General features: G+C 47.6%; 1 protein-coding gene across 4 annotated transcripts in view; it reads left to right on the forward strand.

Moving 5' to 3' along the window:
- The first annotated feature begins 964 nt into the window (after positions 1 to 964).
- HCK (HCK proto-oncogene, Src family tyrosine kinase) overlaps positions 965 to 24,606 on the forward strand; it is a 46,948-nt gene continuing 23,306 nt past the window's right edge. Inside the window, exons 1-5 of one of the 4 annotated variants that reach the window (XM_055544728.1) lie at positions 1,132 to 1,269; positions 19,516 to 19,633; positions 22,610 to 22,695; positions 23,055 to 23,154; positions 23,900 to 23,998. In XM_055544728.1, the coding sequence (XP_055400703.1) occupies positions 19,602 to 19,633; positions 22,610 to 22,695; positions 23,055 to 23,154; positions 23,900 to 23,998 (317 nt within the window). In that variant the 5' untranslated portion in view covers positions 1,132 to 1,269; positions 19,516 to 19,601. Of the gene's footprint in view, positions 1,270 to 19,515; positions 19,634 to 22,609; positions 22,696 to 23,054; positions 23,155 to 23,899; positions 23,999 to 24,606 lie in introns of all 4 variants that reach the window. The other 3 variants (XM_055544727.1, XM_055544726.1, XM_055544729.1) reach the window with 3 other exon arrangements.

A 24,606-nucleotide genomic window follows, 5' to 3' on the forward strand; every position in this document is an offset into this window, starting at 1 on the left:
CCCTCAATTTTCAAGCTCCTCTGAGCTACTGGGAAACTGGCCAGGAGTGAGTCAGGCTGGTTCCTGCGGGCAAAAACTTTGCATGGAGTTTGAATAGCCAGGGCCTGAGGAATGGAAACCGCAGACCACAGAAGGGCCGGGCAGGCTTGGGACGTGGTGTTGGGGAGGGGACTGGGCTAGAAGGAGGCGACTGGAATGGTGGGGAAATGGGTCGGAATGCTTGGGGGAGGAGGGGTAGAGTCCTGTGAGAACGAGGAAGGTAGGCTTAGGATCCTCCCAAACCGGTCTAGAATCCTTTGACTTGTGGGATCAGAAACCTGGAAAGCAGGGGTTGAATCTCTGAATGGGCTGGATTAGAATCCTGAGGGGAGAGGCGGATTAAAATCCTATGTGAACAGGTTGGGATCACCCAGGAGTGAGATTAGAATAGAATCCCTAGGATTAGGTTAACAAATCTTGAGGGCTGGGTTAGAATCTTTTTATGAAAGAGACTAGGATCCTTCACTTGCTGGATTAAAATCCTGGGGGCAGAATTAGAAACCTCTGGTAGGTGAGGTTAAAATTCCTTCATAGGTGAGATTCAAAATCCTTTGGGGCAGAATTAAGATCTCAGGAGGAGAAGATGGGGTGCTGGGATTCTCGGGAGGGTGGGGTTTAGAATCGTTTGGGACACGGTTAGGGCACTGGAAGGCGGGATTAGAATACATTGGAGGAGGTGTTAGTTTATTTGGGGATTAGGACCTTGGAAGGACTGGTTAAAATTCTTGGGAGCGGGTTGCCCTTCGGGGACGAGGTAAGGATTCTTAGAGGCAGAGTTAGAAACCTTGGATGGGCGGTGTTTAAAAAAATCCTTAGGCAGCGGGATTAGGATCTTGGTAGGTGGGGACAGAGATTGGAGTCCCTGGGGTGGGGTCAGAATCTCCGGGGCGGGTTTAGGACACTTGGGGGCGGGGTTAGCATCGCCCCGGGCGCGGCTAAGGCGCCCAGATGGTCTGTGGGCGCCACCGAGTCCCTGGTTCCGGCGGGGACGCACCGCCGAGGCCTAGGGGCGAGTGGAAGGGGACGCGGACAGTCCAGCGCCAGAGGGCCCCCTCCCCTAAAGACGCACGGCACCGAAGCCCCGCGGAGGGCATCCCCAGCCTCTTCTTGAAAGTCAATCCATCTTCCCCTAGCTCTCGAGCGCCCCGGGACCCCGGGGACTACCGAGCTGGGGGGGCGCTCGAGCTGCGAGGATCCGGGCTGCCCGCCGGAAGAGGAGCGGGCGCCCAGGTGAGTGCTTCGGCCCCGGGGGTCAGGGGACACCGGCCCTCGAACTCGGCCTGACGGTCGGGTCTTCGGGCTGCTGAGGGCACCCAGGGTGGTGAGCCGCGTAGGCTGGGGCGCAGCGGAAAGGGACCGTCGGGGGAGCGGCGGACAGGCGGCGGGATGCGGGGACCGACCCGCGGGGAAGGATGTCTGCATGAACAGCCGAATGACCCGGCTGCAAACCTGGGAACGCGGAGGGTGACTTTCTGCCTGAGCCGCCACTTCCCTGGGCCGTCCAGGTTCCTTTTCTGCAAGAGACAAAAAAAAGGAGGGGAGCTTCAAGGAGCCCGAGAGGGGAAAAGCCCTTACGGTTACTGATGGGGCTGGGTGACGGTCACGGTCACGGCGGCTTGGCAGCCATGGTGGGGAAGGGGACAGCTGGCCGTAGGCGTGACAGCGCGAGCCACACCCAGGCAAGGTTGCAGCTGGGTCGGTTCGCTCGCTGGGTTCCCTCCTCCTCCCAGCTGCGCCCTGATCCCCAGGCGGTCTAGGTCGGACCCTGAAACCTCCTGGACAGACTACAGCAGGATGCCTGGCCCCTCATTTTCCTCCTGTGAGACCTTGGACAAGTCACTCACTCTCCCTCTTTAAATTCCAATTTCCTCATCTGTCAAAGAGGGTTATTAGGTCTGTCTTCCAAGACTGTGATGAGATAGAGTATATTAGAGGTCATGTAAGTGAGTTTGGGCCTCCCAGGTGGCGCTAGTGGTAAAGAACTGACTGCCAGTGCAGGAGACATGAGACCTGGGTTTGCTCCCTGGATCAGGAAGATCCCTGGAGGAGGGTGGAGGAGGGCATTGCAACCCCCTCCAGTATTTTTGCCTGGAGAATCACATGGACAGAGGAGCCTGGCAGGCTATAGTCCACTGGGTCGCACAGAGCTGGACACAACTGAAGCGACTGAGCATGCACTCAAGTGACAGTTTAGTGCAGTGGCTGAGTAAGGGGTTTTGGGTGGCCAGCCTGCCTGTTGGACCTTGGGCAGAGGATGTGGCCATTCTGTGCCTCCGTTTCCACAACTGTAGAATGGGGATATTTGAAATAATGGCTACTTCAGAGGATCTTTTTAAAAAATGTATTTATTTGACTGCGCTGGGTCTTAGTTGCAGCATGTGGGATCTAGTTCCCTGACCAAGGATCAAACCCATGCCCCATGCATCGGGAGCTCAGAGTCTTAGCCATTGGACCACCAGGGAAGTCCCCATAGGGTTGCTTTGAAGATTAGATTGAGTTACTGACAGGTCTAACTGCTTATTGCCTAACAGGTCTAACTGCTTAATATCCATTAACAACGGTCATAGCTATTACACGGAGAAGGCAATGGCACCCCACTCCAGTACTCTTGCCTGGAAAATACCATGGACGGAGGAGCCTGGAAGGCTGCAGTCCATGGGGTTGCTGAGGGTCAGACACGACTGAGCGACTTCACTTTCACTATAGCTATTACAGTCTAGCCTGGTGGTTCTCAAACTTAAACAGTACGTAAGAATCACCTGGAAAGCTTGTTGAAACACAGATTTTGGGGTCTTGACCCCAGAGTTTGTGATTCAATAGATCTGGCACAGGACCTAAAGAATTTTTATTCCCAGATGATGCTGTTGCTGCTGGTTCAAGGGCCACACTTTGAGAACCACTTTGGCCAGCACAGAGAAAGGCCTCAAAAGATATCAGTTCTCATCACTGCTTTCTCTGCCCTATCCTTTTTTTGTGGGGGGAGGTGTTAAATACAGAAAAGTGAAGAGAGTAATATACTAAATATCCCAGGAACCCAGCACCCAGAATTAACAAATGTTCGCATTTTGTCACATTTGTTTCAGTTTTTTTGAAAAATAAAATTACTAAAAGTAACAGATAACATTGAAGCCTCCCCACCCAGTATCCATCTTAGTTTTGTTTCTCTCCCTCTCCAGAGACAATCTCTGTCATGAATTATAGCTCTTCATGTCTGTGCCTTTAAAAATGCATTACATATATATGTGGGTGCATAAACAATACATAAAATTGTCTTTCGTGTTTTAAAGATCTACATAAATGCTGTCTGTGAGATTCTGCGGCAGTTTCATTTTCCCTGCCTTGTTATCATTAAGTTGTCAGAATCTAGGCAGAATAAGATACAGAGCTCTACTTTATTCTAAGTGGAGGATTCCAGGAGCGTACCATCCTGCCCTACTTCTCATTCCCCCTGATGTTGAACATTCAGGTTGATCCAGGGCTTCATGACAACAAAGAGTACTGCTGGGGCCAGCCTGGACGTGTGGTCTTGGGCTCATGTACAGGTGTTTCTAGGGGGAAACACCGAGAGGCTGAGTGGCTCTCCCAAGGGGCAGCTTTTGTGTATGAGGAGGACTGAGGCGTGGAAATGTCAGCCAGGGGGTCTGGGGCAGAGAAGAGAGAAGAAAGAATCGGCTCTGCTGACCTTCCAGCTCCCTCTAGATCCAGGGCCCCTGTCACCTGTTCTCAGCTGCAGGAGGGCAAAGATTCTCCTCCGCCTTATTCACTGCGCCTGACATTTAGTATATGCTCCAACAATAGGAGCATGCATCTTTTTTTGTTTTGTTTCGCTTTTCAGTTTTTTTGGTTTTCTTTTTGCCTCCCCTCACAGCTTGAGCAATTTTAGTCCCCCAACCAGGTATTGAACCTGGGCCCTCAACAGTGAAAGCACAGAGTCCTAACCAACAGATAGCCAGGAAATTCCCAGAAGCATGAATCCTTTAAAAAAATGTTTGGGTAGCAAATGTTTTAGTTTATTTTTATAGTCTTCTTTTCTGTGCATGTTTTATTTAACATAATTAATAAAATGCTGCATATACAATTTTTATCCCACTTATTTGCTTAGTATTACATTGCAAGCATTTTTCCATGTCATTAAAACATCCTCAAATTTTTAATGACTGAGTAATAGTCCACTGTTTGGAGGCACTATAATTTGTTTTAACCATGCTAGCAAAGCACTTTTAGGTAGCTTGCAATTTTTAAAAAATATTTTCATGTGGGCCATTTTAAAATTCTTTATTAAACTTCTTACACTATTGCTTCTGTTTTGTGTTTTGGTTTTTTGGCAGTGAGGCATGTGGATCTTAGCTTCCCAAACCTGCACCCCCTGCATTGGAAAGTGAAGTTTTAACCACTGGGCTGCCAAGGAAGTCCATAGTCTTCAATTTTTAAAACTTTTTTAGGTGAAATTCATATAACGTTATAAAATGAACCATTTTTAAGTGAACAATGCAGTGGGGCATTCAGTACGTTCACAGCGTCGTGTGATCAGCACCTCTGTGTAGTTCTAAAACATTTTCATCACCCCAGAAGGAAACACCATGGTCAGTTATTCCTCTTCCTCCCACCCCTCAGCCCTTGGCAGCCACCAACCTGCATTTTGTATCAATGGATTAATTTATTCTAGATGTTTCATATAAATGGAATTACATAATATGTGACCTTTTGTGACTGGCTTCTTTCAAGGTTCATCCACATTAAATACTAACACATTTAATTCCTTTTATGGCTGAATAGTATTTCATTGTATGTATATTCTATGATTTGTTTATCCACTCATCTGTAGATGGAAATTTAGGTTGTTTCCACCTTTTGACTACTGTGAATGGCAATGCTATGAGCATGCATGTACATGTATTTGAGCACCTGTTTTCAGTTCCCTTGGGTATATACTTAGGAGTAGAATTTCTGGGTCATATAGTAACTCCATGTTTAACTTTTGAAGAATCACCAAATTATATTCCAGTACTTTACATTCCTACCAGCAATGTACAAGAGTTCCAGTTTCTCCACCCTGTGGTCGACACTTGCTATTTTCCTTATCAAAAATTATTATTAAAACCATCATTCATTAAGCATGAGTCTCAATCTCACCTCAACAAGGCTGCTCTCTGGAGGCCTCTTACCCCAGAGGGTGAGGAGAGAGTTGTCTGCATTCAGAGGACTGGTCAGGGCTTGGACTTTAAACTCTTTTAGAAAGTAAGTCCCATGAGGGCACAGACATGTCTGTCTCCAAAACTACTGTATCTTTACCCCTGGCACCTGAGACATAGTTCAGTTCAGTTCAGTCGCTCAGTCGTGTCTGACTCTTTGTGACCTCATGAATTGCAGCACACCAGGCCTCCCTGTCCATCACCAACCCCCGGAGTTCACCCAAACTCATGTCCATCGAGTCGGTGATGCCAATCAGCCATCTCATCCTCTGTCGTCCCCTTCTCCTCCTGCCCCCAATCCCTCCCAGCATCAGAATCTTTTCCAGTGAGTCAACTCCTCGCATGAGGTGGCCAAAGTATTGGAGTTTCAGCCTCAGCATCAGTCCTTTCAATGAACACCCAGGACTGGTCTCCTTTAGGATGGACTGGTTGGACCTCCTTGCAGTCCAAGGGACTCTCAAGAGTCTTCTCCAACACCACAGTTCAAAAGCATCAATCCTTCGGCACTCAGCTTTCTTCACAGTCCAACTCTCACATCCATACATGACCACAGGAAAAACCATAGCCTTGACTAGACGAACCTTTGTTGGCAAAGTAATGTCTCTGCTTTTCAATATGCTATCTAAGTTGGTCATAACTTTCCTTCCAAGGAGTAGGTGTCTTTTAATTTTATGGCTGCAATCACCATCTGCAGTGACTTTGGAGCCCCCCAAAATAAAGTCTGACACTATTTCCACTGTTTCCCCATCTATTTCCCATGAAGTGATGGGACCAGATGCCATGATCTGTTTTCTGAATGTTGAGCTTTAAGCCAACTTTTTCACTCTCCTCTTTCACTTTCATCAAGAGGCTTTTGAGTTCCTCTTCCCTTTCTGCCATAAGGATGGTGTCATCTGCGTATCTGAGGTTATTGATATTTCTCCTAGCAATCTTGATTCCAGCTTGTGCTTCTTCCAGCCCAGCATTTCTCATGATGTAATCTGCATATAAGTTAAATAAGCAGGGTGACAATATACAGCCTTGACGTACTCCTTTTCCTATTTGGAACCAGTCTGTTGTTCCATGTCCAGTTCTAACTGTTGCTTCCTGACCTGCATATAGGTCTCTCAAGAGGCAGGTCAGGCAGTCTGGCATTCCCATCTCTTTCAGAATTTTCCACAGTTTATTGTAATCCACACAGTCAAAGGCTTTGGCATAGTCAATAAAGCAGAAATAGATGTTTTTCTGGAACTCTTGCTTTTTCCATGATCCAGCGGATGTTGGCAATTTGATCTCTGGTTCCTCTGCCTTTCCTAAAACTTGAACATCTGGAAGTTCACAGTTCACGTATTGCTGAAGCCTGGCTTGGAGAATTTTGAGCATTACTTTACTAGCGTGTGAGATGAGTGCAATTGTGCAGTAGTTTGAGCATTCTTTAGCATTGCCTTTCTTTGGGACTGGAATGAAAACTGACCTTTTCCAGTCCTGTGGCCACTGCTGAGTTTTCCAAATTTGCTGGCATATTGAGTGCAGCACTTTCATAGCATCAACTTTCAGGATTTGAAATAGCTCAACTGGAATTCCATCACCTTCACTAGCTTTGTTTGTAGTGATGCTTTCTAAGGCTCACTTGACTTCACATTCCAGGATGTCTGGCTCTAGGTGAGTGATCACACCATCGTGATTATCTGGGTCGCGAAGATCTTTTTTGTACAGTTCTTCTGTGTATTCTTGCCACCTCTTCTTAATATCTTCTGCTTCTGTTAAGTCCATACCATTTCTGTCCTTTATTGAGCCCATCTTTGTATGAAATGTTCCCTTGGTATCTCTAATTTTCTTGAAGAGATTTCTAGTCTTTCCCATTCTGTTGTTTTCCTCTATTTCTTTGCATTGATCACTGAGGAAGGCTTTCTTATCTCTCCTGGCTATTCTTTGGAACTCTGCATTCAAATGCTTATATCTTTCCTTTTCTCCTTTGCTTTTCACTTCTCTTCTTTTCACAGCTATTTGTAAGGCCTCCTCAGACAGCCATTTTGCTTTTTTGCATTTCTTTCCCATGGGGATGGTCTTGATCCCTGTCTCCTGTACAATGTCATGAACCTCAGTCCATAGTTCATCAGGCACTCTATCTATCAGATCTAGGCCCTTAAATCTATTTCTCACTTCCACTGTATAATCATAAGGGATTTGATTTAGGTCATACCTGAATGGTCTAGTGGTGTTCCCTACTTTCTTCAATTTAAATTTGAATTTGGCAATAAGGAGTTCATGATCTGAGCCACAGTCAGCTCCTGGTCTTGTTTTGTTGACTGTATAGAGCTTCTTCATCTTTGGCTGCAAAGAATATGATCGATCTGATTTCGGTGTTGACCATCTGGTGATGTCCACGTGTAGAGTCTTTTCTTGTGTTGTTGGAAGAGGGTGTTTGCTATGACAAGTGCATTCTCTTGACAAAACTCTATTAGCCTTTGCCCTGCTTCATTCCGTATTCCAAGGCCAAATTTGCCTGTTATTCCAGGTGTTTCTTGACTTCCTACTTTTTCATTCCATTTGTAGGAATGAGACATAGTAGGGCCTCAAAAATACAGAATTGAGGGGTGTTGAACACTCCGTCCCCTCCTTTGCCTGAGATATTTCAGCAAATATGTTTGTTTCAGTTGGCCTCACACAAAGCTGTTGCTAAGTCACTTCAGTCGTGTCCAACTCTGTGCAACCCCATAGATGGCAGCCCACCAGGCTCCCCCGTCCCTGGGATTCTCCAGGCAAGAACACTGGAGTGGGTTGCCATTTCCTTCTCCAATTCATGAAAGTGAAAAGTGAACGTGAAGTTGCTCAGACGTGTGCGACTTGTAACGACCCCATGGACTGCAGCCTACCAGGCTCCTCCATCCATTAGATTTTCCAGGCAAGAATATTGGAGTGGGGTGCCCTTGCCTTCTCTGGCCTCACACAATGATTCTTCTTAAATATGCGCTAATATTTAAAGTCAAGAGAGCTCATAGTAATGTGAATTTCTGTCTTCTCTTAAACAACTAAAAGAGCTGGGACTGGAACCTTGGTCTCCTGTGCTCTGCTGCTCTTCACTCATGTGGGTGATGCTGAGTGGGGTTGCCCTGTAGACTGCCCCCGAACTGTCCAGTTTGCAGCACCCTTGCCTGGACTACCTGCCCCATGTGGATAGCCCTGTGGGCCCCTATAGCTTATCTGAGTTTTCAAACCCAGTCCTAAAATCATGACAAGGTCTCCCTTTTTATAGAAAAGAAATGTCAGGCCCAGAGGGGGTAAGTAACTTTCCCAAAGTTACAGAGTAAGTTAATGGTACAATCTCTTAGCCTGTCTTTCTAAGCCACCCCCACCACAGCACTTTGATGCCCCATGCCATTTCTCCAGTTTCCTCCACCCCAGGACTGGGAGTTGTAGTGTGTAATTCCAGAGGCATGGGTAATGACAGAGAAGAAACCCTTGCTTGAATGTAAAATGTGTCCTGTTCTTGGCCAATGGCTGTGGCCACACAGGCTGCACCCTCTGGGTGGCCCTGCCCTGCACTGGGCCTTGTGACAGTCCTCATCCTGACCTACGACACCTACCTGAGCTCCCACCATCACCATGAAATCCTTTGGTCCAGGAGACTTAGTACAGCCAAGAGAATAGAAGACCCTCCCTCAACTCTGCCAGAAAAATGAAGAACCATAGACAGAGCACCGGAGAAGGAAATGGCCACCCACTCCAGTATTCTTGCCTGGAGAATCCTATGGACAGAGGAGCCTGGTGGGCTACAGTCCTATAGTGTTGCAAAGAGTCTGTCACGACCGAAGTTACTTAACACACATGCATGCAGACAGAGCATGGGAGGCCTGAGTTTGAGTGCCAACATTGCTTCATACAAGTTGTGACGCACCAAATTCTTTCACTCCCTGAGTCTCAATTTCCTCATCTAAAAAATAAGGATAAGATGACTACTGCCTCACAGTTCATGCAAAACAGTATTCCTTTTATGTTAACACATAACACAGTGTGTTATGGCCATGGAATTCTCCAGGCCAGAATACTGGAGTGGGTAGCCTTTCCCTTCTCCAGGGGATCTTCCCAACCCAGGGATCGAACCCAGGTCAGCAGACAATAAAGATGTGATCAAGTCAATCCCATTGTCAGCTCCTGGAGCTCAGTTCTACTGGGAGTGCTGGGAGCCGCCAAGCCAGCTCAAGAGGCAGAGGAACTGGGATACTTATCTGCCTGATCCTGTCAGTCACAGCTGATGGGGATGAGATCGGCTCCCGCGGCTGACAATCCTCTAGCACTTCCACTTGCCAGGCTCATGGGCAGAGCAGGTGCCAAGGACCACAGAGAAATCTCCTAGATGAAGAGATGCAGGTCCTGGCAGTTGGACGTCCAGCGAGTGTTCAGAAGGGTGAACAGCTGACCAAGGGGCGGGGCACTGACATATCTGCTTTAATATAATATGCAAATGTACAAGAAAAGGCTACCTGGGAGGGGGTGGTGAATGGAGGGGTGGCCATGGAGGACCTGGAAAGGGTATCTTACCGGCCTTATTCCAAAGGTGCCTTAGATTTAGCTTTATTGTTTTCATTTTTAACAAGGACAATGTAGTGTCTTACTAGGTGATGAAAGGTAATTTTAAAAACAAAAATGCATACCCTCCAAAACAGAAAAGAACTGGCTCTGTCAACAATAAAAAAGAAAGTGTAAAAGGGTCAGAGCACACGATAGAAACTTTGAAGTTTCCATTTGAGGGGGTCAGATTTAGGGGCAGCTGACCTTGGAGCACGGTGGGAGGTTGAAGTGAAAAATTGTCCCTTGGGCAAACTGGCCACCACGTCCTTTTGGAAGGGGGTCACCTTCACTCAGTTCCAATCAAGGAAAGACTTTGTTCGTCTCCAAGCAAAGATAAACAAACATGGACAGTCCTTCTCAGTTTAAACACACATTTGTGACTATTGTTTAAAAGGAGAAATCTAGGGCACCCTGGCAGCTAAGGGCATTTCATTCAGTTAGTCACATCCTTGGAGAAGGTGACTCTCAGAAACTGATTAAGGGGAATGCCTGTAGAAGCAGCTAGGAGAGGTTACGAGAGGCATCAGATAAGATAGTAAGGCACTGTTGTTCAGTCACTCGGTCGTGTCTGACTCTTTGTGACCCCATGGACTGCAGCACGCCAGGCTTCCCTGTCCTTCACTATCACCTGGAGCTTGATCAAAGTCATGTCCATTGAGTCAGTGATGCCATCCAACCATCTCATCCTCTGTTGTCCCCTTCTCCTTTTGCCTTCAATCTTTCCCAGCATCAGGGTCTTTTCCAATGAGTCAGTTCTTCGCATCAGGTGGCCAAAGTATTGGAGCTTCAGCTTCAGCATCAGTCCTTCCAATGAATATTCAGTGTTGATTTTCTTTAGGATTGACTGGTTTGATCTCCTTGCTGTCCGAGGGATTCTCAGGAGTCTTCTCCAACACCACAGTTCAAAAGCATAAATTCTTCGGGGCTTGCCTTCTTTATGGTCCAGCTCTCACATGAATACCTAGCAAGGCATGTCTGACTCCAAATGAAAGAAGGAGAGAGGAAGGAAGGGAAGAAGCAAGGAAAGGAAGGTAGAAATGTCTTAAACTGCAGGGGAGTTCTAAGGAAGGTTGGCAAGGCTGTCAAGGAGGTTCCATCAGAGGTCCCCCTGGCATGGTCCTGCCTTGGTACCTCTGCCACTGTCAGTCACTGGGTGGGAGCAGCCCAAGGCAACAGTGATGTTCTTCACAGTATGACAGCTGGGGCCACTGGTCAATTCTGCTCTCTGCGTTTGGAAATCTGAGAGGCTCATCCTTGTGGATGAGCATCCATATTAGGCGGTGGCTAAAGCCATGAAGAATATAGCTGGGAAGGGGCCAGAAAGTGATAGGAGTTGGAGACAGTGCTCCTATCTTAGCCAGGGTGATAAGAGAAGCCCCTGCTGAGAAAGTGAGATCTGCAAGAAGACCTGGGTGAAAAGAAAGAGGCTTTCTGGGTGATGAATGTTCCAGAAAGCAGCCTGTGCAATGGCCCTGAGGTAGAAACATGGTTGGTGAGTTGAGGAATAGCAAGAGGCTAGTGTGGCTGAAAAATCAAGGGAGGGCTGGAGGAGACGGGACTGTGAGGTTGAGGGGACCCCAGGTCATGGAGCCTTGCCAACCTTGCCAGAGGGGACTTGGACTCTTACTCCAAGCGAGATGGCAGCCCCGGGATATTCTGAGCAGAGGGATGTGATCTGACTTACATTTTAAAAAGCTCACTTATCTGTAAGAAGCAGAAAGGGCATTCAAACCAGCTCTTTCTGGTTTCAAGTGTTAGTTGCTCAGTCATGTCCAACTCTTTGCAATCCCACCAGCTGTAGCCCACCAGGCTCCACTCTCCATGGAATTCTCCAGGCAAAAGTACTGGAGTGGGTTTCCATGCCCTCCTCCAGAGGATCCTCAGGACCCTATATTTTTCCAAACTTCCCTGCCCTCTGCCTACCTTAAAGATAGAAGTATTCTAAGGAGGCTTACAAGTGCCCTTGAGTTCTGGAGTTGATCAGGTGACCCAGAGATAACACTGAACACGCTAAAAATTTACTACTTGTTTGGAGCAAGTGGTTGGAACACATACATCTCAGAGTCAACCTTCTGGCTGAGTCAGGCAAATGACCAAAGACCTGACTTCCTCTTTCCTATGTTGCTCGATCACTTGCTGTTGTGTAAACCAGGGCATGACCACCCCCTCTGGGTATTTGCAAAATCAAAGTTTTGAGCTCTTGATCAGAAAGAAGCTGACAGTTGGAAAAGGGAAGAGATGGAGAGTCAGAGGTGACCCCTAAATGTCCATCATGGATAGCAGTCACTTGGAGGTTTGGCTGGTTCATTCAGAAGAGTCAAGGAACCCGAAGAGAGGGAGCTATGTGTTCCTGAAAACTCTTCAGGGACTTGGTCCCTGACAGTGGAAGGTTTGTCCCCTGCCTCCATGGCTGAGCTATTCTGAGAAGGGAAAGTTCCTCTAAATGGACAATCTTGAGCCCTGGGCCCCTGGTGATCTGCTTTCCTAAACTTCCTGTTTGGGTTACTCATCCCCTCTCCTCCCACTTTCCCTGCTGTAGCCTCTGAGCCTGACCCAGTGGAGAATGGGAGGCAGGAGAGCTGGGTTCTTGCTCTACCTGCCACTGACCACCTAGGAATCCTCTCTGCTGTGGGCCTCCATTTCCCCATCTGACAAATGGGTTCATGTATATGGACAGCCTAATCCATGTCAGGCACTTTCTAGGCATGACTTCAGTGCCACCAGCTCCATACTCCACACCCCCCCCCCCCCCACACACACACACACTCTAATGGGTCTAGTACCCTCTTTACCTTCTTCTATCAAAACTTCCTATTAAGGCAATCTTTGCCGTAAGCCATTTACACCTGAGTATGAATTGCAATCCTTTGTAAGAATTTCCTTTGCACTCAGCAGGGCTCTTTGAGGTTCAAAGGCACAGAAATCCAACTCAGACTGGCTCAAGCAGAAAAAGAAGGATATTGGAAAGTCCATGAGCATATCTGCTTTATGCAGAGTTGAAGAATCTGTATTTCTTCATTACTAGGCTCTGCTTTACAACACCCATTTTCCAGCCAAAGGGGTGATTCTCATTGGCCAGAACTGAGTCACATGCCCATCTCTGCTTCTATTACTGCAAGTCTGATTGGCCAGACGTTGTCACAGACCCATCCCTACAGCCAGAGGTTGAAGTCAGCTCTGCCACAGTCCAGGAATTGAGAATGGGAGAGGGGTGGTTCCCAAAGAAAATTGAGGAGATATTGTCAGAAGGAGGAGGAGCAGCTGCTACACAAGAAAGAACTATAGCTGTCCCTTTCGGAGAATTAATCACCTGACATCTCATCTCATATTTGGGGAAACTGAGGCCCAGAGAAAGGGCCTTGCCTAAGGTTACACAGCGAGTTTGTGGCAGAGGTGGGACTAAACTCCAGGGCTCCTTGCCTCCAGCCCTCAGAAGTCACTGCTTGAGCCTAAAAGCCCCTAGGAAACCACCTCCCGCCCACTCCACAGGCTGCTCAGGCAGTGTTCTGAGAGTTCAGGAGGAGTCTCTGAGGCCTCTGTGGCCAGCACAGTGACCATGGGAAGCAGACAGGCCAAGTAAGCTGAACTTTGTTGTTTCCCTTCCACGCAGTGCCTACAGAAACCAAGGGGACAGGGAGCTGGTTTCAGGTTCCAGGTTCCAGGGGTTTCAGCAGTGAGTTGAGGAAGTGTCTTTGCTGGGGATCAGCTGTTCTAAGTTAATGTGGGGCCAGGCAAGCCACTTCTGCTCTCAGAGCCTGGTTTTGAGTCAGATTAGACAAGAAACATGTGTTTTCAGAAATTTCAAAGAGCCTTTCAAATCCCTGTCCCACAGGACCTCAGGCCAAGCCTGAGAAGCAAGTGCCTCCGATTATAAAGGGGCGGCGGGGGGCGGGGGGGAGTGGTGGTGGCAAGAATGAGGCTCAGAGAGGGCAAGAGCCTTACTCAAGGTCACACAGCAGTCAGTGGAAGAACTGGGATCCAAAGCCAAGTATTCAGACTCCAAGCTTGGCCTTCCTTCCACTACATTGGTGGGTCTCAAATTTCAGTGTGATAAGACTCTCCTAAAGAATTGTTTGAAATGCAGATTCTATGCCTTCATCCCCAGAAACCCTAGTTCATTCAATTCAGAGTGTTGCCTGGAATAGTCAAGAGTCAGTGAGGACTCTTTGGGTACAAGTGGCAGAAATCCAACTCAAACTGGCTTAGGCAAAATTGAGAATTTACTTGCTCATGAATTAGAAAAATTCCGAGGTTGAAGTTTTAGGCATAGCTGGATCCAGGTGTTTAAACATGTCTTCAGGAATCTCGTTGTCCCCATTGCTCAGCTCTGCTGTCCTCTGTGATGGCTTCCCTCTAAGGCAGTCCCTCCCTTCATGATGTCAGAATGGCTCCCAAGAGCTCCAGTTTTCTACATTCACACCTACATCATCTATACTCAAATCTACACCTACATCTACAACCATTTTCATATCCATGGCCACATACATCCACATCTATACCTACACCTATACCTATGTCCACATCAACAGCTATGTCCACATTCACACCCACATCTGCAACAATGCTTATAGAAAGAGAATACCTTTTCCCTAATTTTCGCAGCAAAACCCCAGGGCAGACTGCCTCAGATAGAATCACATACATACCTATAACTGAACCAACCACCGTTGGTGGTCAGGAAGACATGGAATTCCCTAACGGGCTGGTCCTATATCAAGTTGTCAATCGCTGAAGACAAGGGAGGGGTTAGCCCCCTAGAAGCCCCACTGAAGGCTGGGTTCCTAAGGAATATCCAGGAACGGTTATCAGAAAAGATATGGATGCTGAGGAAGCATGGAGATGGCAATGGCAATCCACTCCAGTACTCTTGCCTGGAAAATCCCATGGATGGAGGAGTCTGGTAGGCTGCAGTCCATGGGGTTGCTAAGAGTCGGACACGACTGAGCAGCTTCACTTTCACTTTTCACTTTCATGCATTGGAGAAGGAAATGGCAACCCACTCCAGTGTTCTTGCCTGGAGAATCCCAGGGACGGGGAAGCCTGGTGGGCTGCCATCTATGGGGTCGCACAGGGTCAGACACGACTGAAATGATTTGGCAGTAGCAGCAGCAGCTGAGGAAGCAAGAGCAAAAAATATTCACCATGCCCAGTTCTCAACTAGAATAATCACACAAATCACCTGGGCCTTGTAAAAACATACATTCTGATTTGGGAGGTGGGGCCTGAGGTTCCTCATTTCCAACAGTTCAAATACGATGATGCTGCTGGTTTCCATGCTGGCCATGCTCCAAGTAGCCAGGCACTCTGTTACATTTCTAACTCACTTCGAGTCACTCTGTGGTCTCCACCCTGCAGAGAGGCCCTGAGTTATATAAACTTCCTCCCTTGCCCTCTCCCTACCCCATCCCATGGTTCCGAAACCCAGCCAAACACCAGCATCATCTATTTGGGAAAAAGTGAAAGTCGCTCAGTCCTGTCCGACTCTTTGTGGCCCCATGGACTATACAGTCCATGGAATTCTCCAGGCCAGAATTCCTGGAGTGGGCAGCCTTTCCCTTCTCCAGGGGATCTTCCCAACCCAGGGATCGAACCCAGGTCTCCCACATCCCAGGCAGATTCTTTACTAGCTAAGCCACCAAGGAAAGCCCAAGAATACTGGAATGGGTAGCCTATCCCTTCTCCAGCAGATCCTCCTGACCCAGGAATCGAACTGGGATCTCCTGCATTGCAGGCGGATTCTTTACTAACTGAGCTATCAGTGAAGCCCATTTGGGATGCCCATTTGGGAACCACTTGTCAATATATAGGGGTTTCCCTTGTGGTTCAGGTGGTAAAGAATCTGCCTCCGATATGGGGGACCCAGGCTTCTGATTCAATCATCCTTCCTTTCAAATGGTGCAACAGAACCCTTTTTGAGTCTTGAAGTGCTCTGTATGTGGTTTACTATCATAAACTCCCTCAAATTCTCTTTGAAAGATGGTGCTTCTATGAAACATTCTTGAATTCCCCCAAATCTTTATTGAAATCCCTCCCTCTCTTCAAAATTCGATTTATTATCCCGCTGCTCAATTATTATACACAGGTTGTTTTTACTATGAACAAAGTAACATATATGTTAGTGGAAGAACCTGCATATATATTAGATTCACAAAATGGCTTGATATTATATATGTCTTGCAGGTTGTTTTTCTCACTCAACAAGTATTTTAGAAGTCTTTGCATGTTTCTGACTGTCTTTGCCAATACCTAACAGCTCCTTGGGAATGTAATTCTGTGTGCCCAGTCTTTGCTTCCCAGCTGGAGCAGGAGCCAGGTCCAGATGCCTTTACCTTGGACTGATTATAGAAAGCATGGGCTTTGGGCACACATTTACTCACTGACCATGTGTTACACTCCTACTGTGTGCCGGCAAGGTGCTGAGCTGAGCACCAAGGAACACAGACATGAGCAGGACCAGTCTCTGGGGTGCTGCTGTGATGGCAATGTTCTGCATCTGCACTGCTGAGTAGAGTAGCTTCAGCCACAGACAGGTCTCTCACTCTCTTTTTAATATTATTTCTTTGGTCGGGTCTTAGTTGCAGCATGCAGGATCTTAGTGGTAGCATGTGGGGATCTTCAGTTGTGGCATGTGGGATCTAGTTCCCTGGCCAGGTTCCAACCCAGGCCCCCGTGCATTAGGAGCACAGTGTCTTAGCCACTGTGGACCTGGACCACAAGGGAAGTCGTCACAGACAGCTCTTGAGCACATGAAACATGGCAAGTCCTAGCTGAGATGGGCTGTACATGTAACACACACACTGAGATATAAAGACTCAACATTTAAAAAAAAAGAATATAAAGTATCTCATTGATCATTTTATGTTGATCACATTAATAACAATGTTGACATATTGGGGAAAGTAAATACATCTGAAAATTAATTCCCTTGTTTCTTTTTACTTTGAAAAAACACAGCTATGGAAAATTTTAAATTATATACGTGGCTCACATTACATTGCTGTGTCTAGTGGTCATGAAAATGAGCATTTCAGAGGCCACTCTAGGCCAAGCAGTGGTGTGGTTCTCTTGGTTTAGGGGGAAATCACATTTTATGCAAATTTGACTCTTGCCCATATACCACTTAAAAAAAATACTTCATTGTGCAAAAGCTGAACTAACAGGAATTCCCTATTTTAAGAAGTTAACTTCTCAAGTGTTATGAGATCTCTAAATTTGAGGGCCAAAGGACGTGCAAACAGTGTTCCCCCAGGGCAGGGCTACGTCTGCCAGTAAATGGAAATGATATGATTAGCACTTCTGTAGAACTTAACTGTGTGGCAGATGCCTTCAGACCTCTCAACTCACTCTGTGCTCACCACCACCCCGGATCATGTGTTTATGTGTTAGGAGACCTACCCCTCAAGACCCTGTGGCCACGTTGAATATGTAAGTTGATGATGAATACCAAATACATGCTCAGAGAGGTGGAGGGAGCTGCCCTACCTCCCACAGCCATCCTCTTCCCAGATCACCCTTAACTTAATCAAAATATATAGGAATATGATTTTCTGTCATATAAAACCTCACAATAAGTGTTTTATTTCCCACAACTGTAATACATATTTATCACAAGCCAGAGAGGTGTTGGTTTTCATTTTCAGTTCATATGAGTATGTTATAAAACAGTAATTAATTGCAATAATTTTTCAAATTAATGATCCAGCACTCCAGGAGTTTGGATCAGTTACTTACTTTATTCACAAAAGGAGAATGAAGCAGAAACCACTTAAGTCTTGAGGTGGTAAACTGTTCCCAATTCCCACAAGGATAGACAAAAACATCCTTGTAAATGAAAAGAATCTTTTAAAAAAAGTAAGTAAATAACTCCCATAAACCTAGGAGTTTGGGTTTTTTTCTTAAGCCACAAACACATGTTCATTTTAACAAGATAAGTATAACTGCTTTAGAAGAAAATTGCAATTGTGCAGAGATGAGGAACACAATTACTTCCTTGTGTGACTTCTCAGCAAACATGTGCACATTTTGAGAAAAGAATAAAACATTTCTACCACTTTAACGATGAAGTTTTGACTCTGATGGATCAGTGTGTTTTCTTTAAATTTTATTAATCCATCAGCAAAGTCTGTCAGCTCTACCTCCAAAATATGTAAGTTGATAATGCAAGGGATACCAAAATGTCCCCTGACCCTTTCTGCTGCTTACCCCCTCAGTAACCACCACCCCAGGCCAGGCCACCATCAAGCGTCTCGAGCCTGGATTTCTGACCTATTCTCTAAAGGCCATATTCTACCGAGCAGCTGAACAGCTGACAGGGTAGATTGAATCCTGTCATCCTTCTATGTGAAACTTGCCCTGGTTTCCCATCAGCCTTAGAATGCAATCCAGATTCCTCACCAGTGTACAGATGGGGCAGCTTCGTCATATACTACCTGCTCCCTCCTGCCTGTGATCCCCAGCCACACTGGCCTCCTTTCAGTACCTGATTCTCTTCAAGCACATTCCAGCCTCAGGGCCTCTGCACTCACTGTTTGCACTCACCTTTGTACTCACTCGCTCAGAACACTGTTCCCTCAGAGTGTTACATAACTGACTCCTTTGTGTCAGTTGGGCCCGAGGTCCAGCATCACCTCCTGAGAGAGGCCTTCCCCAACCACCCTGTCTAGAGAGGCCCCGCGCCCTCGTTCCCTATCAACATCCTCTTTGAGCATCCTCCACGTTTCACTAGCTAAATTTATCCTGTTAATTATTTGTTACCTGATCTTTATCTGTGTCTCCCATCCACCTCCAGGGTGAGCTCCAACAGGGCCGTGACCTTGCCTGTCTTAGTCATGAGTTAGCAAAGTGCTCAGTAGGGAATTTCCTGGTGGTTTGATCCCAGGCCTCCACTGCTGGGGGGATGGGTTCAATCCCTGACCGGGGAACTAAGACCCCACATGCCACGTGGTGCGGCCAAAATAAATACATAACTAAAAATTTAAAGGAAGAAAAGTGCTCAGTAAATGTTTGTCCAGTAAATGAATGAACAAATGAATGACCAAATAAGTCCACGAGAGAAAGAAGGGAAGGAAGAAAAAGAGGGAGGGAGGGAAGAAGGAAGGAAGCTGTTAGAAGGCAATTATAAAGTGATGTGAGGGGTCTGGTGGCTTGACTGTTTGAGCCACAGTATGTGCCCTGATCTCTATCACTTAATATAAAATATTAACTTATTATATAATGAAAGTATAGTCTTACTGTTTGCTCGGAGCCTGACTCTAGACTATTTCCCCACCCACATACTTTCTCATCCTCCCAACACCCTGAGAGTAGGCTGTATTATTATCCCCATTTCGCTGATGAGGAACCGAGACTAGGGAGCAGGGGGAGTGATAAGTGAGCAGTTAGTGTGGGGACAGGGGGGAGGGACCAAGTATCAGCTCAGGCTTTCTGACCCCAGAGTGTGTTGAATTTCAATGATCATCACGATTTATTTTCTCAATAAACTTCCCATCGCCAGGGTCCTTGGTAGTGTGACTTTGACAACTTGTCAGCTCTGTATGGGTGCGTGGCAGATGTGGATATGGGGAAGCCCAGAGATGACAAGGGCAGAGTGAGCTCTGTAAGGTGAGGGTGAGGTAGGGGGCCTGACATGGGGAGGGGAGCCAGCCTGGCAACAGGGGTCTCAAGCCCAGCATCAAAGACTCCCCCTTGAGGGGATCAGAGCAAGCTGGGCTCATCTCCCTTCTCTCTACCACAGGATGGGATGCGTGAAGTCCAAGTTCCTCCGGAACGGAGGCAAGGTCTCAAAAACCGAGCCCAACACCAACCCACACAGCCCCTTGTATGTGCCGGATCCCACGTCCTCGGGCAAGCGGGTGAGTGGGGGAAGAAAGGGGACGCTGGCGGCTGTCCGGGGCTGCCCCACGCTGCCCCAAACTGCTCTCACCGTTCCCTGTTATCCCAAGGGTGAGCAGGGTGAGTCTGGGGTGAAATGCAGCTGACCAGTCACCAGCAGCACCCTGACTCCCCAGGAAACACGCCTTGGCCCCTCAGCCTGGGTGACCAGGTCCCAGGGGCATAGCCGGCCGTCCCACCCGGCCAGTACCATAATCAGTGCTGAGGGTAGTGAACGAGCAGCTTAGTCACAACAGCAGTTGAAGAAATGACGGGAATGATGACAGACAGCGTCAGTATCATGGCGATAGCTGTAACGACAATGGTAGGAATAATAGTAACAACAATACTGGTGGGAATATAATAGCAATGGAGGTAGGAACTCCAGCACAGAGTCTCTGAGAGAAGTGGTAATACTAGCAGAGGTATCTGCTCACTTCTGTTACACTTATACAGAGCTTACGATGAACCAAGTACCATCCTAAGTGCATGATGGTTGTTAACACCTTTAATCCGCACAACAGTGCTCTTGTGGGCCACAGCTTGTTTTATACCCATTTTAGAGATGAGACGCAGACATTAAATGACTTGCTGAGCGCTACATGGTTAGTAGGGATTCAAACTCAGTGCATGTTCCAGTGTCCCAGTGGCAGGAACAAAGTAACAGAGGCAGCGCCAGCTGCTGGTGACAGGAGCAGTAGTCATGCTGGCATTAGTGGGGGCCTGGGGGCGGTAGTCGCCACAGAAGTCACCCTGCTAGTCATGGTTGTGATGGTTCGAAGAGCAAGAACAATAGTCAGTGGTGGTTCCGGTCATGGTGCTAGTAACAGGGCTGACAGTGCTGTTTCTGCTGTCAAGAGCAGCAGTAACAGTTGTAACAAGCATTGCTGTTCTTTGGAAATCTTCTGTGGTCTGGGCACTGGAGTGAGCTGTTTCTATACCATTCAGTTCAGTTCAGTTCAGTTCAGTCCCTCAGTCATGTCCAACTCGTTGCGACCCCATGAATCGCAGCATGCCAGACCTGCCTGTCCATCACCAACTCCCGGAGTTCACTCAAACTCATGTCCATCGAGTCGGTGATGCCATCCAGCTATCTCATCCTCTGTCGTCCCCTTCTCTTCCTGCCCCCAAATCCCTCCCAGCATCAGGGTCTTTTCCAATGAGTCAACTCTTTGCATGAGGTGGCCATTAATTCTCACCAAAAGCCGTGAGGCTGGAGTTAATGCTTCTTATGGCCAGGGTGACAGGGGCTCAAAGTTAAAAGGCTTCCTGGGCTCATAGTGCTGGGAGGCAGCAGAGCTGGGTCGTTCTAAACTCAACGCTGGGGTTCTGTCTCCTCTGGGTTCCTTTTGTCCATCCCCTTATCTGAAGCTATCCCAGCAAGCACAGCCTCCAGAGGCAGGGGTGCACTTCTTCCTGGTGCTCCTTAGAAAGTTCTTCCTCATGTTGAAGGGAGGCCTATTACCCCATAACCCTTACTCCTGGATCCTATACCTCTCTGCTCAGTCCCGCTCCAAACACGTCTACTACCTTTGCCCCGTGAGAGCTTGTAGAGATGGAAGGCAAAGATCTTATCCCAACCCACCCTTTCCTTCCAAATTATCTTTCACACAACATGGGTTCCTGGCCTCTCTTTACCTGCTTGCCCGTCTCCAGGCATGATGCCTAGAATAGGACTAATTCTAGAAATGGGAGAAGAGTCGAATAGGCACCTCCCATCTTCTGACACTTGACCTCCATTACTACAGCCTGAGTTTACAAGAACTTCCCACACTGGTGATGTCCTGAGGTGACATCCTAAACCCTAAGTCACTCCCAGGTCAGCTTCTCTCCTAACTTGCATGGCCCGGGGCCCTTTCTGTGGCCAGGGCTCCAGAGTCTCAGGTTCTCTGAGGCCCCCTGACTTGTCCGTAGTGGGAAGTAGAGGTTTTCTCCCATCAGTTTTTGCCTGTTCTCTCTGAACATCAAGTTTAAGGGACATTATTATCAGCCATTCATTACTCTGCTCATGCAGAACTTTGATTTAGCAGTAATGTAGCAATTGAGAAAGGATTCCCAGGTCAAATCAGCTTGCAAAGCACCAGGCCACACACTCCTTTCCGTAGGACTTCCCAGAGCCTTTATGAATCTTTGTAATGGGCTTTACGCATCTCCCCAAAAAGGATATACTTAGTGTTTCCCAAAGCTATTTCTTGAAATTAGCATTTACTTACATGTGTGACACACAAATTCATTCTCTTTGAAAATAAAAATCACAAATTGCAGTTAAAACTATAGTGTCTGCTGACCAGTGCCCTCCTCCCTAGAATACCACACCCCAGCCCAGAGATAACAGCTGTTTTCAGTTTAGCAGGGAACCTTGCAAACCTCTTTCCATGAATTTACTCACACCTGTATAGTATGTGTCCACAGAAACTGTTTAGGATGTGTGAGTATGTGTTTTATACCAGCGTATCATTTTTACCATTCTGAAGAACTAGCTTTGTTTACTCAACAATGTCCCTTTGAGGTCTCGCTGTGTCAGGAATGAAGTGGCCTCCTTCCTATTAGAGCTGCTTAGAGCAGCTCCCTTAATTTGGTGCCGATTTCCCCTTGGATGGACACTTAGGCTGTTTTATATAGTGGAGCCTTTATTCTTGGGCTTGCTGGTAGACCTAGGATTTCTTCAAACATAGCTTGGAAAACACTAATCTGGACCAACTCCCCTCACTGTATGTTGAGGGGAAGAGACAAGTAGTGTCCCCCACTATGTCTAAGGCAGAGCCTATAACCCTAGAGATCTGCATCCTTGTACCAGCTGTGCCCCTAATGTGCTGTGTTACCTTGGGCACTTCCCCAGCCCCCTCTGGGCCTCCTCCCATGACACATGGGGTTGGGATATCCTTTTTTGACACAAACCTTCCATGGCTCCACACACACTGTTGGATTCATTTTCTTCTCCCGTTTCTTCCCCACAGTGGCCTGACAGTAGCAATGGCAACCCACCAGGGTCCACAGAGGGTAAGTAACTGGCAGGCCCGTGCAGTGGAGTCTGGTGATCGGGGTGAGTATCTGGAAGGCACGTGCAGTGGAGTCTGGTGATTGTAGAGGATTAGGTTAGGTGCTTGGTGAGAGCTTGAGGCAAAAACCCAAAACAGTCAAAACCGCCCTTGAAAATCCCCTAATTTGCCCCCAATGTACTTATATAGGCCATTGTGTTTCTATAGCGCTGTTTCACAGCATGAACATAACTCCATTAGCTTTGAACTCAAGAATGCGCTTTGGCAAGATGCTTACTTGTATCATGAACACACACATCAAGGGGTCCAGGGCTGGGTGCCAGGTCTTGGGGTGGGAAACACCCAGTGCTGTGGGTGTGCTCAGATAAAGCCTCACCATCCCATGTGTCTCCCTTCCCAACAGGTTCTGAGGATATTATTGTGGTTGCCCTGTATGATTATGATGCCATTCACCATGAAGACCTCAGTTTCCAAAAGGGGGACCAGATGGTGGTCCTGGAGGAGTGAGTCCCCATCCCTAAGACATAGCTATCTCTAATACTCAATTTTGCTCTCTCTTGTGTTTCAATAAAGAACCTGATAGGCTATATTATACTAGAGTGTAAATGACTGATGAGAATGTGATCATAATAAAGGAAGAAGGGTTTGCTGTTAACCTGGGTTTTAGCCACAGTAAAGGGGCTTGTGTGCTGGCTAATGGTGTACATCCAGGCAAGGATGGACAGCTGACAGTGCTTTCCTAGGAAAGCCTTTCTTGGACTCCTATGATTAAGTGGCAGGCTTACCTATGGAACAGACCCTGTTAAGGTGACTTTGCATTCAGATCCGTGGATCTCTGAGTTTGCTACCGCCTATCTCCTATAATCCTCACCATCACTAGATGGAGTATCTAATATGTGCTGGGACTGCTTATGCTTGGTCAGACTCCTGAGCCCAGTCCCTCTGGCCAGCACACTGTGAATCTGCCACGGGCACAGGGCCCTGCCTAATATATGGTTGGTAAGGTCAAGGCCACAAGTCCAGGGAATGAGGGTGAGGCCAAAGACCTAGGACTGTGGACTGTGAATGTAGGGACAGGGCTTGATTCTAGCCCCGGGGTTGTTGTAAAAATATTTACCTTCATCATGGGGTGCAGGCTGGGGGCTGGGACGGTAGTGGCCCTGCCCTTCACCTTACCAGCTTCCTGTTGTTGGGATATTCTAGGCTACGGCTGGGGGGTTGACCCCTTTGCTCCCTTCTGCCCCCTAGGTCTGGGGAGTGGTGGAGAGCGCGATCTCTGGCCACCCGGAAAGAGGGCTACATCCCAAGCAACTACGTTGCCCGCGTCAACTCTCTGGAGACGGAGGAGTGAGTATTCCATCTCCCTGCCCTCCAGAAGCAAGCATGAGCTGAGCCAGCCTTGCTTCTGCCTCCGGGCCTTTGTGCTCACCATCTCCCCTCCCTGGCACACACTTCCTAGAGCTGTTTGCCTGGCTGGTTCCTTTTCATCCTTTGGGGCTCAGAGAGGCCTTCCCTGGCCACTTAGTCTCAAGCAGGGCCCTGCTGTGACTCTGTGACTCCCTGCTTTACTTCTTCTGAACACTTCTCACTAGCAAAAACAGTCTTGTTTCTTTGGTTGTCCCCAGTTCACTGTCTGCCTTCCCCCACTATAATGGGAGCACATGAGGGTAGGGACATGGTCTGTCCTCTGCTGCATCCTGCACCCTCCACACAGGCTGGCATGCAGTAGGTGCTCAATGCATATTTGTTGGGTGAAGTATAACAGTTGTGCCAAGGAGGGTCCTCTGAGAAGCAAGCCAGCCTGCACCTGGCCAGTCACTCCTCACATGACTCGTTCAGCCTGCCTGTGCCTGCGCCTCCCTGAGCCCTGTGCCAACTGGGGCCACAGAGCCAATGAGACATCCCCCACCCTCAAGGAGATCGCTGTGACCCCTCATTCTTTACTGCGGGCTCTT

This window comes from Bubalus kerabau, chromosome 13 (genome assembly GCF_029407905.1).
Source record: "Bubalus kerabau isolate K-KA32 ecotype Philippines breed swamp buffalo chromosome 13, PCC_UOA_SB_1v2, whole genome shotgun sequence".
Lineage (NCBI taxonomy): Eukaryota > Metazoa > Chordata > Mammalia > Artiodactyla > Bovidae > Bubalus > Bubalus kerabau.